At 56.2% G+C, this 15844-nt stretch overlaps 1 protein-coding gene across 3 annotated transcripts; it reads left to right on the forward strand.

Annotated features, from left to right (window-relative positions):
• Window positions 1-941: 941 nt before the first annotated feature.
• On the forward strand, window positions 942-14391 carry LDB1 (LIM domain binding 1). Of its 3 annotated transcripts, none has more exons than XM_030865418.3 (11): window positions 942-1385; window positions 9358-9460; window positions 9586-9630; window positions 9739-9814; window positions 9910-10012; window positions 10186-10358; window positions 10889-11011; window positions 11246-11329; window positions 11422-11545; window positions 11750-11892; window positions 12610-14391. In XM_030865418.3, the coding sequence occupies exons 1-11, from the start codon at window positions 1361-1363 to the stop codon at window positions 12838-12840; spliced, it is 1230 nt and encodes a 409-aa protein (XP_030721278.1). In that variant the 5' UTR covers window positions 942-1360; the 3' UTR covers window positions 12841-14391. The 3 variants fall into 3 exon arrangements, with proteins under 3 accessions (XP_030721278.1, XP_030721275.1, XP_030721276.1); XM_030865415.3 differs by having other exon boundaries at window positions 943-1385; window positions 11750-11898; XM_030865416.2 differs by lacking the exon at window positions 942-1385 and adding an exon at window positions 5599-6794 and having other exon boundaries at window positions 11750-11898.
• Window positions 14392-15844: the final 1453 nt, after the last annotated feature.

A 15844-nucleotide genomic window follows, 5' to 3' on the forward strand; every position in this document is an offset into this window, starting at 1 on the left:
CATCATCCTCCCTTCCACCCCACCCCCTCCAACTGAGGCCACAGCCCCTGCGGGTAGGGGGCACTGGAGGGGTTTGCTTCCTGTTCTTCCCAGTCTCGGAGGCCCTCAAAGGAAAGCAGCTTCCAGGCGATTGGGGGTGGGGGGAGCAGGGGGAGGGAGGCTGAAACTGGATGGAGAAAGGGGGAAGGGAGGTGAGCATCTTGACTGATGAGTCAGAGTCTGCAAGGGTAAAGGACAGCCTACGGATTCTCCCTCCCCAGACCAACCTGGCGGTCATTTCGCTGCCCGCCCTTCTCCCAGCAAAACACAGATCGCAGGCAATTAGGCGAGGGAGCGCCGGGACCTCACCTAATTAACCCTTTTAGGGCCAGTCCCAACTGGTTTAGCAGGCAAGGGAGGGGTAATTAATTTAGGGGGGAGGTGAATTCAGGGGTTGCTACTAGAATTAAGATAGTGCTGCTTTCCCCACCCACGTTGGGGTGGAAGCGCATAACCAGGGGCCTCCAGATTAAGATTGGGGTTTCAGCAGAGAGCATGGGCGGGGGGTCGGCAGTCGCGTTTCCCTCCCAGAGCGCGGCCGGGGGTGGAGAGAGAGCTACATCTCAAAGCCCACCCTGGCCCCGCCTCCCCCAGTCCCGGCTCCCGCTTCGGCTCCTCTAAGCTCCCAACCCAGCGGCGCCCGGAGAACGGACACCCAGCGTGAGGCTTCGCTTCCTCTCCCTTCCCCTCGCCCGCCCTCTCCCGGGTCTCTGCCTCGGTCTCCTTTTTTAAAAGCTGCGTCACAAGCACGCCGAACTCGGAGCGCTGCCGGCCCCTCGCCGTCCGCCGCCGCGCGGCGCACGCAAGTCGCCACCCGCTGCGCCCTCGCCCGGGTCACTTTGACACTGCTCTCCCCGCCCACTAGCAGGCAATTAGCATATTAATAAAGCCCGGCCCAGCCCGACTAGAGCTGGTGAGCGGGCGCCTACGAGAGGGAGAGCGAGAGCGAGAGCGAGAGGGAGCGCGAGAGCTAGAGGGGGCGAGCGGCAGCGGCGGCGGCGTTGGCGGCGGGGAGGGCGGCGGGAGCGCACAGACACGCACACGCACACGCGCACACACAGACACACACTCCGGGGACGCACACCCGCGCGCACACACGCAGAGACAGCTCGCCTTCCTGCCTGGCTTCCTTCCTGTCTGCTCCACGCCTGACAGGCCCCTCACTGCAGCCAGGGGCCGCCCGCACCGGGCCGAGGCCGGGCCAGGCCGGCGGCGAGGACAGCGGGGGCCGCGGGCGGCGGCGGCGGCTCATGCCCGGCCTGTCCCCGCGCGGGGCGGGCACCGTGACTTGGCTGGGCCCCCAGCGGCGGGCGATGTGAAGATGTCAGTGGGCTGTGCCTGTCCTGGTGAGTGGGGCGCGCTGCCGCCCGGCCCCTCCCCGAACCCTCCCTGCCGATCCTTCACCCCTTGTTTGGTGAGAACTTGTGTGTGGGGCGTCGATGGCATGGCTGTGGTCGGAGGCTTGAGGGGTGTGTGGGGCCTCAGTCGGGGGAAGGTTTTCCCCAACTGTGTAAATGCGCAGCAGCCCAGAGGCACGGGTAAGGGGCGCTGGGGTTAGCTTGTGTGTGTTTTTTGGTGGAGGAGGCTACTTAGGGAGGGGTTTTGGGGGGGCTGAAATTCCCAGAATTCCAGGGTGTTAGCCAATCAGAAGTGAGTCTGGACTTTTGACCCCCCCCTCAGGTCATCATACAGTTGTGATTGGCTGGTTTGGGTTGCCCCCCCTTCCCTGCTGCCTATTCCCTCTTACCTATTCTGTGACACCTCCCTCCAGGCTGTTTCTGAGGACCCTGTTTGGGGGGAGGGATTGATTGGGGGCCGTCTTGCCCCCCTCCAAATTATCCTGCCTGTTGCCAGGGAAGGTTGGCCCTCCTGAGGGACACGAGGTCCTCCTGGGGTGTGGGGGGCAGATAATTGGGCCCTTGGGTCTGGCATCTTCGCCCTAGTGGGAGGGGGAATGTGGCAGCAGGCAAGCTAGGAAATAAGAGTGACTTGTGAGAATTGAATTGAGGGGAGCGATGCTTGACCCCAATGAGAGGACTTAGGTTCAGATACCTGCCTCCCCCCAAACACATCAGCTCTTGCCAGTGACAGACAGCCTGGGTCTGAGTTCTTTCCTAGGGAGGAGGAAGGCCTGGGTCTGAGTTCTTTCCTGCTGCCAGGGAGAAGGAGAGGGGCCGTGTGACTGGAGAGGTGGTCTTCAGAGGGCCTCAGAACACGGTTTATATCCATCCCCAGGACTCTGGGTTCTTGAATTATCTGCAGGACCCCCTTCTGTCCCAGGCAGGAGTTAGCTTTCTCTGGAAAGTCAGGTATTCCTGAATCTAGCCTGGTTTGGATCCTTAGCCCCTCCAAATGCCCTGTTCTCTGGGAGGCCCATACCTCACAACTGGAAACCCCCCTCCCCCCAACACACATCCCCAAGGGAAGCTGCCAGTGCGGAAGCTTCCTTGAAAATCATGTGACCCGGGCCAAAGCTCTGCTGGGCTGGGCACACATTAAAGTGCCTGCTGAGGCTGACGTTTAAGGGGCATGGGGCCCAGAGGGAGGGCTAGTAGAGCCTAAGAATCCTGGGATATCCAGGTGTGGGAACCCCTGGCTCCTGCTGCAGAGGGTCGGGGAGAGGAGGAGAGGGAAGAGCCTGCCAAGCTGGAATCCTTCCTGGCCCCATCATTCCTCCTCCTACCAGCTTGGTGTGTGTGTTTGTGTATTTTCTTTACAATTGCCCCATGCTGAGTACCCTGTTCAGATCCATCCATTCTCTGAGTCCATCCCATGGCCTTGATCCTCCATCACCCTACATAAGCGTAGCTAAAGGGCTGAGTCTTAAATATGATTATTAGTGCCTACAAATAGCGAGCAGGAGGTGAGTATGGAAAGGTTGTCAGGCTGGAGGTAGATGGGAGGTTGATCTTGAAGTTGAGGTAGGGTGCCTGGTCCTGTAGGAGAAGGGAGAAAGTTTCCCTCTCAGTCTCTCAGGGAGCAGCATGGGTACAGAAGAGGACCTGTATGTGTGAGGGGGGACAACTTAAGGCAGTGCCCTAAAAGGTATGTTCCTTTTGTGTGTCTGGTGATCTGGTTGGGGAAGAGGGGGCCTAAGATGGCCGAGAGTGGGGAATCTTTTTCCTGAATGTGAGGAAGTCTTACGGATTGGTGCCACAGAGGATGGATGGAGGTTAGTCTTCAAGAGAACCACTTGGGGAGGGGCATGAGAGTGGCCTGGGGGTTAGAAATGGTAGGATTCGGGGTAAGGGAGGGCGCCACGCTTGCATGGGTGTGTGTGAGCACATGGCTGAACACAGGGACCCCGTGGCAGCATGTCCAGTCCAGGCCTAAAGACCACCCCCCGCAACCTGAGCAGCCCTGGGGTGGGGGCCCAGGCGCCCTGGCAGGCTGCCTGCCTGCCGCCTGCCTGCCTGCCTGCCTGAGTCTCTCCTTTGTGCTCTGCTGTCTCCCGGCTCCTCCTCCCCCAGCCCGGCAGAGACAGCACATGCCCCACACATGTGACTGAGGGAAGCCAGAGCACACGCAGACCCACACACATGCACATGCAGAAGGAAACACTACAAGATACACACATACACACATGTAGCTCTCATAGTGCTCCTGGGGTGTGTAGTAGCTTCTGGGGCTTTGGTCAGGAGCAGGGAGGACCTCTGCTAAGGGACATCATCCTGGGCAGGGCAGGTTGCTGAGGGGGCCAGGGCCTGTCTGGGGCAGCATGTGACTCAGAAGGGTTAAGGTAGGGAGGAGTAGGGGGAGGGGAGGAGGCAGCAGTGGTGGCGGCTGGGAGCCAGGAGAGGAGGATGGCAGAGCGCCAGGCCAACGGGAGGCCGGGCACAGACAAAGGAAGGGGGGCAGGCACACTGGAGGCCTGGGTCAGGGAGCCCCAGGGGCCCGGGCAGGGGGCAGTGCTGGTACCTTATCCTGTGGGCTGGGGCGGGCTGCTCCCCTTCAGAATTCCCACCTCCAGCAGGGGTGCTCTTGCTCTTCCCTCCCTCATCACCTTTGTCAGTCTTTGCTGCTCCCTGCTTTCTCCCCACCCCACCTCCCACCAATTTTAGAGCCTTCTAACTCTGAGTTGCTCTCTTTAGTTGGACCTCATCTGCCCCTGTGCAAGTGGGAGAATTAAGTCCGAACTGAGAGAGGACTTGCTGGAGAAGGGGAACTAGGAGAGGGCCCGTTTTGAATGATATGCCAGGGTCTGGATACATCTTGGTATTTAGGGGCCCTTCTCCCTGAAATTTGAGGAGACAGACTGGGTGGGGGTTCTGAGTTCTGAACTGGATGCTGAAGCCAGAGCACACAACCATCTCCCCTCCCCAAGTAGATAGTCATTTGGGGCCTGGAGTGACCATTCCTTGGAGGGGGCAGGCAGTAGGAATGGCTGCAGTGCCCCAGGGCTGGGCTTGTGTGAGTGGGGTTAGAACCAGGGTTCCAGCCTCAGGCCCTCCTGTCTCACTGTAATCTGTGCAAGTTCGGATAATAGGCCCTGGATGCTATTAGGATCTCTTGAGGTACTGCCTGTGAATGTGCTTTGGAAAGTTTAAAGGCACAAAACAAATGACAGGAATTGTCCTGTCTGTGGGGGAGGAATGTAGTTATCCCAGAGTTGGGCTGTAAATTTGGGAGTCAGGACAAGTATCTCAAGTCCTGGTGGTAGGCAGTATGATGGTAGGCATTCTGGCTGAAGAGTATAGATTTCGATAGGTTTATGAAAGCCAGGATATATCATATGGCCAGGCCATGATGGAGAATGGTGTGCAGATTTCAGAGGGGGGTGGGGTTAGTCCCTGGGTAACAAATGGTCAGGGTATGTGTGTAGCAGTCTGTCAAAGGTTCAGGAGGTATAATGCAGTTTTGGGGTGTGTCTTGGGGCTTGGGGCATGTGCGTCACAGGTCCCACTGTGTATGTGTGTGTGTCCTGGGTTTGGGTTTATTTGAGGTTTGAGGTATATCACAGGTTGAAGTGTGTATCAGGTACGGATTTGTGTGAGAGTGAGCTGTGTTAATTGTGTGTGGAGGATGTTCACAGAGCCAGATGCAATAGTATTATTATTGCACAGTCAGCTGGTGTGTATACCATCCTGTTGTGGGGCTGTGTGTGAATCTGGTTGGGGGGGGTGGGAATACAAAGCTGAGACTCAAATTGCAAAGAAGAAGGAAGTCCTTACTGCCCCCCACTTCCCATGTGAGAGAGAGAGAGAAAGAGAGAGAGAGAAAGAGAGAGACTGTGTGTGTGTGTGTGTTTCTGTCCAGGTAGTAGGGCCTGGACCACTATCCAAGTTTTAGAAAAGCCCCCTCTCTTGGGCTTCCCCCCTTGCATTGGAGAACAGGTTCCTACCCTGGTAACCATATACCATTTTTTCCTAGGGTTTGGGGGAGGATTCAGCAGCAGACTAGACCCCTTCTGGGGACCCTCAGATGGGCAAGTTTGCCTTCCTGAGCTCTAACAGAGCCCCTTTCCCTTGCACCCACGTGCATCCGGTGGTGGTGGTGGTGGTGGTGGTGGTGGTGGTGGTGATGATGGGTGGGTGGGGGAAAGGGGGCTTCCTGCAAAGGTAGTCAGCATTTGGAACTAAGCTGGGTTGGGGGCAGGGAACCTGGAGTGTCCCCCTCCTTCCAATCAGTGTTTACAGGCTGAAGTCTGAGTGTGTCTCTGTCAAAAATAACCCCCTGGAGCCTCCCCCCCAGCTGCTCTGGGATTTCACCAGCCACGGGTGGCTGCTCAGGCCAGCCTTCAACCCGAGAGATCACTAGGGAGAGGAAGAGAGATTTGGGGGATGTTTGGGAGACCGTTAGAAGATACTGGGAGTCTCCAGAGACGACGAGTGCCCTCCTCCATCCCTGCCTGTGGCTTAGGCTCCCCAGCTCACCCCTGAGCACCCCGCTTGGGGCTTGGGAGCGGCATTCCAGTTCCTGGCTCCCACAGCCCTCCCCTCCATCCCGGTCTCTCCAGACCCAGTCTCTCTGTATCCCTCTCTCCGGCCTGTCCCCTGTCTCTCCCAGTCTCTGTCTCTCTTTTGTTTTTCTCAGCAGTCCTCCCTGCCTGCCTCCCTCTCTCAAGCTCTCTCCCTCCCCTCTCTCCCTCTTCCTCTTTCCTCGCAGGGAGGGGGCGGGGCCGGTGGGGGCAGCTCCACCCTCCGCCCGCCCTGGGGCCTCATTCTGAGAGAGGCTCTGAGAGAGCCAGCGGGGAGGGAGGGAGAGAAAGGGAGAAAAGGAAGGGAGCCGGCGGGGCGCTGTGTGTGTCTGTGCGTGAGCGAGTGTGAGTGAGTGTGAGTGCCGGGCCCTGCCTCTGCTGGTGCCCCGGCGGAGGGGCCTGCTGGCCTGGGGAGGGCGGGCGGGCTGCTTGGAGGCAGAGGCAGAGGCAGAGGCGGCGGCGGGGAGAGCAGAGGAGGAGGAGGAGGAGGAGGAGGAGGAAAGAGCGGAGCAGCCATTGTTGAGGGAAACCTTGCAAACAAAGAAGGCTCCGGACTCCCCGCGGCCCCCCGCCCCCCAGGCCGGCCCCCTGGCCCCGGGTCCCCAGCCCAGTGGCCATTGTAACTTTCTCCCGGGGCTGTGGCCGCCGTGGGGCGGGCCGAGGCCGTGCGTGCGAGTCTTTGTGCAGCCCGCGGAGTGGAACTCCCAGCCAGGCCTGCCTGTCCCACTCGGGACATGAGCGGCTGAAGTTGGCCCCCACTCAGGCCTCACCCCTGCCAGGGCCCCTCTGGGCTCGCAGCCGCTCCCCGCACCTCTCCTGGCCCCCTCAGTTCTCCCAGGTAAGTAAGTCTGGGCACCCTGCAAGCCTGTTGGGGGTGGGTGGAAGGTCCTCCATCTGGCCCGGGCCTGGTATGCTGGCTGTGAGAGAGGTGACCCAGCTCATAGAGGAGAGGGCTCTCGGGCCTGCTGACCTCTGGTCAGCCCCCAGAGGGAGGGGGCCTGCCCTCGGGTCAGGCTGGTTACCATGGAAATACCCAGCTGGAGGTGCCCCCCTAGGCCACAGGATGCAGCTTCCATTCTGAGAAAACTTTACTAGTTCTGGGCTCTTCCTCTCTCCTCCCCCTTCCTAAGGGCTCCTAGGTTGCTAGAGGTGGGAGACGGGACTCTGCCTGACTCCAAGACTGGATGACACATCCATCCCCTCACTCCCACCCCCACGGTGCTCCCTCTACCCCTGCTGCTGGGGACAGGCAGCAGCAGGGACAGATGGTCTGGGTGATGTTCCCTCCCCTTCTCTTCTCACTCCCCAGCCCTTGTGCTGGGGCTACTGGGAGTTGCTATGGCTCTGGAGAGATGCTGAGTTTATTTGTGTCCATTCACTGGTCGTGTAAATAGAGGCCCCAGAGCTTTGGGCTTTAGCTCCTCAGTACTGTTACCTAGCCCCAGGCAATGCCTGTCATTTCTCAAGTGAGAAATTGAAGCTCTGAAACTTTTTTCAGAGTTAGAGAGGAACCCTGGTGTTTTGCCTCCCTCCTCTTTAGGGTCTTGAGCTGATACATTTCAAGTGGTCCTGAAACTGAGGGGCAGGGGCAGTAATGCTTTTGGGGAAAGGAGGGCCTAGGTAGGGGATGAGGGCCAGGTCTAATAATCTAGACTACTGGGTGCATTGCCCAGGCCTGGCTTCTGGTTGCTAATGTGAGCTTTGACTTCCTACATGGCCTTGTCCACCTGTCTGTGGAGTGGGGGGACTTGGGGTTGGGTGGGACTGCCTCTTTCCTGAGGACACATGCTCCTCATTCAGTCCTGACTGGCATGTGAAGGCTGTGTATGTCGTGCTGGGAGCATTTGGATGTGGCCTATGAGAGCTCATGCGTGGGGCAAGGGCCTATTGCAGGCACCCTGATCCTGCCTGGGGCTGCTGGGTTCCAGCCCTTGGTAGACATGTTGGGGCAAGCTGAGGGTGCAAGCCTGCTAGGCAGGATGAGGCACACGCGTGTGCAGGTACACACAGGCTCTGAGTCTTGGCACTGAGTCTTTGGGGACGGTGGAGGGTAGGCCTCTCTGGGACCCTCCTTTGGCCCATATTGTGAGGAGGGGACCCAGGGGAGAGAATTAAATGATACATGTTGGTACAGGGTCTTCCTTTGTCTCTTCCTCCCGAGGAACAAAATAGATTTTGTATCTAAATTGGAGATGGGGCTCAGATACAGCCGATACAGCTACCCTTCCAAATGCAGTCAAGTTTGGGGGACATGAGGAAGCAGCTGTGACTAGGACTCTGCTTCACGATCTCCTCCTGTCTGGTGGGGAGGGGATAAGTGGCATTGTGAGGGTACCTGGCTCTTACCTAGCTATGAAAGTAACACTTCTTCCAGTCAGGTAATAGTAGAGCAGGAGTAGAACTGTGTATGCTTCTGAGTGAGGTGGAGAGGGGACACATGAGCTCATGCACAGATACACACAAGCCGAGACCCTGTCTAGTTACCACTTGCCTCCTAGACTGAGCCCCTGAAACCTAGGCTCCTTCCCTGGGGCTGTTTATTTTCTATATGTAACTAGAGTGGGACCCATTGGAGGCCCATCTACCTCCCTCCCTCACTGCAAGTCTAAGGAGAGAAAAGGGGTTGAGGCTTTGGGTTTCTGGTTTGGAGACAATACTAGACCCATGGTGGGTGTGTGTGTGGGGGGCTGGGCTGATAAGGGAGTGGCCGTTGGTGTGAGAGGCAGAAGGCCCAACTGGTTATCTGGTGGGCGGCACCCAGCAGGCACTACCCCCCCCCTTTATCTTTCTATCCCCTGCCCTCCTGAGACCCTGGGGGTGGAGAAGGAGCAGGGAGTTGGCAAAATCCCCCTTTACCCTCCCCCAACCTGGTCTCCAGAGGGCAATAGAGGGGTAAATACTATAGGATATGGGAATTGGAAGACTAGGCTTGAGCCCTAGGACTTGAGTTCTAACTCTGCCAGTTAGTAGCTGTACGATCTTGGTAAGTCCCTTTGAACTTTTAGTTGCTTCATTTATAAAATGGGAATGTTACACTCGACCCTGCTACCTCACAAGGTTGTGATGATGATTAAACAAAACAATGTAGATGAAAAGGGAGTTTATCAAAATTTTAGATTCTGATATTTAGATATTTATTTATCTTGTGGTGCTGACATTTCTTCCCAGGTTCAATTCTGTCATCCAGGGCTCAGCCACATGAAGAAATGGGGTCTTGGGTATTAGGGCTGAGAACTTCTAGTTTCTTAATAAAAACTGGGATAGGTGCTCCGTAGGGTAGTCTCCCTCCCCTAGTGCCCTCGGGGGCTCCAGAAGACCAGTCCCTGTGCATACAGTCTAGCAGACTTCCAGGAGCACTGCCAAGAGGGACTCAGGAGACCCCTTCTTTCTTTCCCTTCTAGGTTGTTCCTCAAAGTCATTCAAGCTGTACTCACCCAAGGAGCCCCCGAACGGCAACGCCTTCCCCCCCTTCCATCCCGGCACCATGCTAGATCGGGATGTGGGGTGAGTTTCTTGTCCACTTCCTGTTCCTTCCCCAGATGGCATCCTGCCTGAAAAGGGGAGGGAGTGACACCCCCCAATAATTCCTGTCTTCCACCCCCATTCTCATAGCCTCTTCCCTTACACAGCCCAACTCCCATGTACCCGCCTACCTACCTGGAGCCTGGGATTGGGTAAGTGGAGCCCAGTGGGGAGGTTGGTGCTTTCCATTACAGGGGTGAAGGCGGGGGTGGTGGGGGGAGGCTCTGCTCCTACTGATCTCCCTTCTTCACTTCCCCCAGGAGGCACACACCATATGGCAACCAAACTGACTACAGGATATTCGAGCTTAACAAACGGCTTCAAAACTGGACAGAGGTATAGCCAAGGGAAAGGAGCTTGGAGGGAGAGGGCCATCTGGGCACCCCTGTGGCATGTCTTCTGACACACACACCCTTCCCTGTGCTTCTTAGGAGTGTGACAATCTCTGGTGGGATGCTTTCACGACTGAGTTCTTTGAGGATGATGCCATGTTAACCATCACTTTCTGCCTGGAGGATGGACCAAAGAGATATAGTGAGTGACCTCTGGGGGTCCTGCCAGTGCCGCTGTAAGAGCGTACATCTCCTGTGTCCTTCTAAGATCTGGGCGTGGGTATTTGTCCCAGGGGATCTGTCTTGGCAGGGATGGTATCTGCCTGACCACTTTTGAGATCCTTCTGTTCTGAAGAGTTTGTCCCATCTCTGCAGCCATTGGCCGGACCCTGATCCCACGCTACTTCCGCAGCATCTTTGAGGGGGGTGCTACGGAGCTCTACTATGTACTTAAGCACCCCAAGGAGGCATTCCACAGCAACTTTGTTTCCCTTGACTGTGACCAGGGCAGCATGGTGACCCAGCATGGCAAACCTATGTTCACCCAGGTTAGCACCCAGTTGGATGTGGAGCACTGAAGTACGTGGGTTTGAGTCCCCTTCTGGCTCCCAAAAATGTACTTGGCTTTTCCCCAGGGAGACATAATGGGAAGTGGCAGGATGCACAGGGATGGCAGGCATGCTGCAGTATTCAGCAGACATGTATTGAGTTTGTACATGACAGTTTTCTCGGCCGCAGGGAGACACCAGTGAACAAGAGCCTGTCCTCATGGAGCTTATGGCTGACGAGTGTTTTACTAGCTACAAGAGGAGAGGACAAGAATCTGTTAAGCGTTTCTACTGTGTGTGTGTGTGTGTGTGTGTCTGTGTGTGTGCGTGTGTCTGTGTGTGTGTGTCTGTGTGTGTGTGTGTGCCAGTGTGGCAGGTATATGAGGAGATGGTCCATGTCAGTTATGCACCCAGATTTCTGTTCAGGTGGCAGGAGTGTGTGTAGTGGGAGAATCATGAGGAAACAGGGGAACCGGTATACTTTTGCGTATGTGGGGAGGTGAGCAGACTTGTGACAAGCTTGTTTCCAGGTTTGTGTGGAGGGCCGGTTGTACCTGGAGTTCATGTTTGATGACATGATGCGGATAAAGACGTGGCACTTCAGCATCCGGCAGCACCGAGAGCTCATCCCCCGCAGCATCCTTGCCATGCATGTGAGTTGTGCACAGAACCTAAGCCACAAGGCTGAGGGCAGGCAGCGGGAAGGGTGGAACGAGGTCTGCCATTACCCACCAGTGGCCCTAGACAGAGGGTTGAAGTTTATCCATCTGAAAAATGGGTTTTTATATAGTAGTCCCTCTTCTCTTGGGTGTCACGAGGCTAAGATGATAGGACAGGTGAGCAGATGCAACCCAGGTACTAGTATTCTTACTTTTCTCCTCCTCTAGGCCCAGGACCCCCAGATGTTGGATCAGCTCTCCAAAAACATCACCCGGTGTGGGCTGTCCAATTCCACTCTTAACTACCTCCGAGTGAGTCTCTGATCACCCAATTTCTGCCCCATCCCATTTGGTCTCCACTCCACGTCTGTCCCCTGACAAGCCACTAACTGGTCTCCCCCCAGCTGTGTGTGATACTCGAGCCCATGCAGGAGCTCATGTCCCGCCACAAGACCTACAGCCTCAGCCCCCGTGACTGTCTCAAGACCTGCCTCTTCCAGAAGTGGCAGCGCATGGTAGCACCCCCTGGTGAGTGCCTTGCACCTGCACCTGCTCTTACCAGTATCTGATGCTGCTTCCCCAAGGCTGTATCGCTGTCTCCTCACAAAGCCCTTTCCTCTTTCCTGGGTCTGCGAGATTGGGATCAGGGTAGGCTCAGGCTCCTTAGGAGCCAGAATGGGGAATAAGGGTCCCAGGGTGCTACCCCACCTGAGTCTCCTTTCCCTGGCACAGCGGAGCCTGCACGGCAGCAGCCCAGCAAGCGGCGGAAAAGGAAGATGTCAGGGGGCAGCACCATGAGCTCGGGGGGTGGCAACACCAACAACAGCAACAGCAAGAAGAAAAGCCCAGCCAGCACCTTCGCCCTCTCCAGCCAGGTACCTGTAAGCATCTCGGCTTTCTTCTCTCTTCTGGGCTGCCCCACTGCTGGCCCCTGACCCTTGACCCTGTCCCATCCTGAGCTCACTAGCAGACGTAGAAACAAAGACAGTTTTTCCCAGTGTACTTTGCCATCGTGGGCTGACTCTTGTCCCTGATGACAGTCCTTGTCAGTCACGTGCATGATTGTGATCACACAGACTCAGACGTAGCAACGTACGACATCAAGGGACGGAGACAGCCATGGGAACGTATGGACATAAAGGACAGACAGCTTAGGGGCACACAGACCACCAGAGAGACACACACGCTGACAGAGGGACACACAGACTTGAATGTGTGCAAATCTAGAATACATACATGCACATACGTTTCCCCACCGGTGTTTTTGATCTGCTCCTTCTCTCTTACATTGGACAGAAGTTCAGGAGCCCCCTAAAATTTTGGAGAGATGGACTAGGGAGCTAGAGGAGTAGACTGACTTCTCCCAGAATCCAGTGGATATAGGTTAAAGGCTGTGATGCTTTGCAGTCATTCAGTGGGAAGTATTCCAGGGGCGGAGGGTATCAGAGGAGTTGGGGTTTTAAATTGGGGTATAAGTTGGGGGGTGTGGGGTTGAGTTTCCCGGGTGGGTGTTGGGGCTCTGGGGGTATCTGCTGCCCTGGGCTGGGCGAGCCCCTGCCCCGATTATGTTTGGGGACCTCCGCCACTCTCAGGATGTGATGGTGGTGGGGGAGCCCACCCTGATGGGCGGGGAGTTCGGGGACGAGGACGAGAGGCTCATCACCCGTCTGGAGAACACCCAGTTTGACGCGGCCAACGGCATTGACGACGAGGACAGCTTTAACAACTCCCCTGCCCTGGGCGCCAACAGCCCCTGGAACAGCAAGCCTCCGTCCAGCCAAGAGAGCAAATCGGAGAACCCCACGTCACAGGCCTCCCAGTAAAGGCTTTGCCATGGCCACCGCCACCCAGCGCTCTGCCTGTCTGCCCCACCCCTCGAAGCCCCAGGGAGCAGAAGACAGAATGAAGAGACTGAGCATCTAAAATGGGCAGCCTCATCCACCCGCTTCAGGGAGGAACTGGACTCACTGGGGGCAGGTGCCAAGATTTGCCCCCCCAGTGGCCCTGGGCTGGGGCTGGCCTCTGCAGAGCCTTTTGGGGAAGGGGGTACTCATGTGGATGCCTATGTGGACCCTGGGCCTCTGAGAAATGTCCTGACCACCTCCCAGGGCATTTGCCTCCATCCTCACCCCAGGTTCTGGGTTCCCTCATCCTCCTGACTCCACCCTCTTCAAGCCTGGGGTTGTCTATGCCCACAGCCCTTAGGGACTTAAAAGTTATGGGGCTTGATTGAATGCCCCTCCTCCAAACCCTCCCCTTAGGTGGCTGGTAGTAGAGGGGTAAAGCTTTGGGCTCCTCCCTTCTGCCACCTATCCCAGCTCCAAGTTTTTTAAAAAATAATATTATTAAAGATGTAAGTTTAAAAAAAAAATCACTCATGTCCCCTATTTCCCCTTATTAAAGGTCCAGCTACCTCCCTATGCCTGGCAGATGGAGAGCTTAGGGCCTATGTGGAGGTAGTGGGGTATGCATCACCGTTTTACACAGTTTGGAGAGCTTCAGACCAAGGAGACACTTTGCCATCTCTCTTCTCTTTTCCTCTGGGGTGACTGGAGTTGGGGAAGGCATGCCATGGGGGTAGGGCGCCATTGATGGCCTCACTTTTGTGACAGCCCCCTGCTGTTGTCTCTGTCTCCCCATCCTCTAGGACTCTGGCCTGCCCTCCTAGTGCTTGTGACTCCTTCTATCCCAGCCCCCAACCCCCTCCCTCCACGGTGTGTATATTCTTTACAAGTCCTCCACTAGAGCAGCTGTCTTGGATGGGGTGAAGGGGAGGCTCCCTGCCTTAGGGAGTGTGGAGGGAAGGGAGCAGCCTTGTTTGTCACTGTGTTTTTTGTTTTGTCTCAGTTGGGCAGGCATGGGTGGAGGAGGGGTTCATCCACTCTCCAGTACTCTCTTTCCCCAACTCCTCAGACTGCATATCTAGTCCTCCCCTGCCCTTCAAGGAGGGGGAGAAGCCACTGAGGGTGTCCCAGCTCTGAGCCCACCAGGGAGCAATAGGCTTTTGTCCTCCAGCTGAAGTAAAGGCCCTTCATCTCCCAGTATCTCCTCTCTCCCCTTCTTCATAGAAGGACAGGGGAGGCAGCCAGGATCCTCAGCTCTGTTTCACAATTGGACATGTGGAGGCTCCAGGCCCAGGGTGAGGCCGAGAGCAGGGTCCCATGAGTCTGGACGCAGCTCTGTGGCTTCGCTGCCTTCTCCTGTGGCCAGTTCCAGAAGTGTTAGCACCACCTCTCTCCCCACTCTTCCTTCTGGATTCTGGGGTCCCCCACATCCTGTTTCCTCTACTCCAGCTGCCACTTTTGGAAGGATATTGTGTCAGGAGCTGAGGGAAGGGGTAGGGAAGGTGGATGTCCCACCCCGCCCGCTGTAATGCCTTTTTTTTTTTTTTTTTTTTTTTTTTTTGGGCCATTTGAGTCATGTATGGTACCGCTCAATAAAGAGACTTTTTGGTTTGAGAGTGTCTTGGTTGGTCATTGATGCCTATAATGACTCAGTCCAAGGCAGTCTTTTTCCCCTCCTTCCTGCAGTCCCTAACACCAGTCATTGGGGAAGAGGCATGGATTGGGCTTGTGAATTCCCCCTCACTCCCATCTCACATTTCCCCTCACTCTTCTGGTGGTGTTCTTGATGTGTCCCAGGCTGCCCTGTATTCCTCAAAAGTTGACTTCCCAGCCCCTCCCAGGACTATTGTTCCTCACCCCTAACTGTCATGGGGCTGCCAGACAGGTGGTGGCCCTCTGCAGGCTGGGTTCCTGGGATAGATAGACCTGGATTAAGCTGTTGGGGGAGGGGTGGAGGAAGGGGTCCTTGCCTAGGACGGGACTTGGAGGAGTTTTGGGTGGTTAAATTCTTGGGAGACTCAGTCCTGTTTTTGTCAGATTCCTACCCCTACCTGGCCTCTAGCTTACCAGCCCAGCTGAGATCTGAACTAGTCTCCTCTGGTGTTAGGTCCCTGGGTGGGGAAGTGGGAGAGTAGTGGGGTTGTCTCCTTGCTGACTTTGGGCTGAGGCACAGAGAGAGGAGGATGCTTAAGCACTATTGCTAGGGGACAGCCTGAAGCTCCACAGAGAGATGGTAGAACGAATAGGGCACTTCTCAGACTCTTTCCCAGGTATTCTCCCTGATTCCCCTCCTTCCCCACTATTATAGAAGATTGGCAAGATAGGGAGATACTGCAGTGGGTTGGGGAGGGGTATTAGCACCTGCAAAAACCCCTACCCAGTCTCCCTCATTTTCTTTTTTTTCTTTTCTTTTTCTTTATTTTTGGTTGTGCTGCGCATCTTTCAGGATCTTAGTTCCCTGACCAGGGATTGAACCCGGGCCACGGCAGTAAAAGCGTCAGGGAATTCCAAGTCTCCCTCATTTTCATCCCAGACAGGGGAATCTGAGGCCTCAGACTGTTCCCTCACTAAGGTCTCTGGATCTCAAGTAAGGCCTCATAGACCTGCACCTCTGCCCCCACCTCCCAAGCTGGCAGGAAGAAACCAGAGGAAAGGACTGCATGGCCCACCCCACACCCTTTCCAGTCCATGCAGTTACCTCGGCCCTGCCCTGCTGCCAGCCCAGCTCCTCGTTGCTCCAGGACCTCAGAACTCCAAGGCCTGCATTTGTACACACACACATATCCCACCCCTCTGCAGGCCTGATCTGACTGAAGGACATTTACCAGCCAGCTGTGACCACTAATTTGCCCTGGAAGTCCTAGGTAACACCTATCTGCAGTGTGTTTGTGTCTGGCGCTAGGTGTACAACTGACCTTTTTGCCCGGGTGTGAGCTTGTGTATGTAGTAACTTCTGACCTCAGAGAGGGCTTGGATATGTGTA

This window comes from Globicephala melas, chromosome 16 (assembly GCF_963455315.2).
Source record: "Globicephala melas chromosome 16, mGloMel1.2, whole genome shotgun sequence".
Lineage (NCBI taxonomy): Eukaryota > Metazoa > Chordata > Mammalia > Artiodactyla > Delphinidae > Globicephala > Globicephala melas.

Coding starts and splice junctions, on each gene's coding strand:
- LDB1 (XM_030865415.3), top strand. CDS start 1,361: ATGTCAGTGGGCTGTGCCTGTCCTG. Junction 10,013..10,185: donor GGATGGACCAAAGAGATATA/GTGAGTGACCTC, acceptor CCATCTCTGCAG/CCATTGGCCGGACCCTGATC. Junction 11,330..11,421: donor CCACTCTTAACTACCTCCGA/GTGAGTCTCTGA, acceptor GTCTCCCCCCAG/CTGTGTGTGATACTCGAGCC.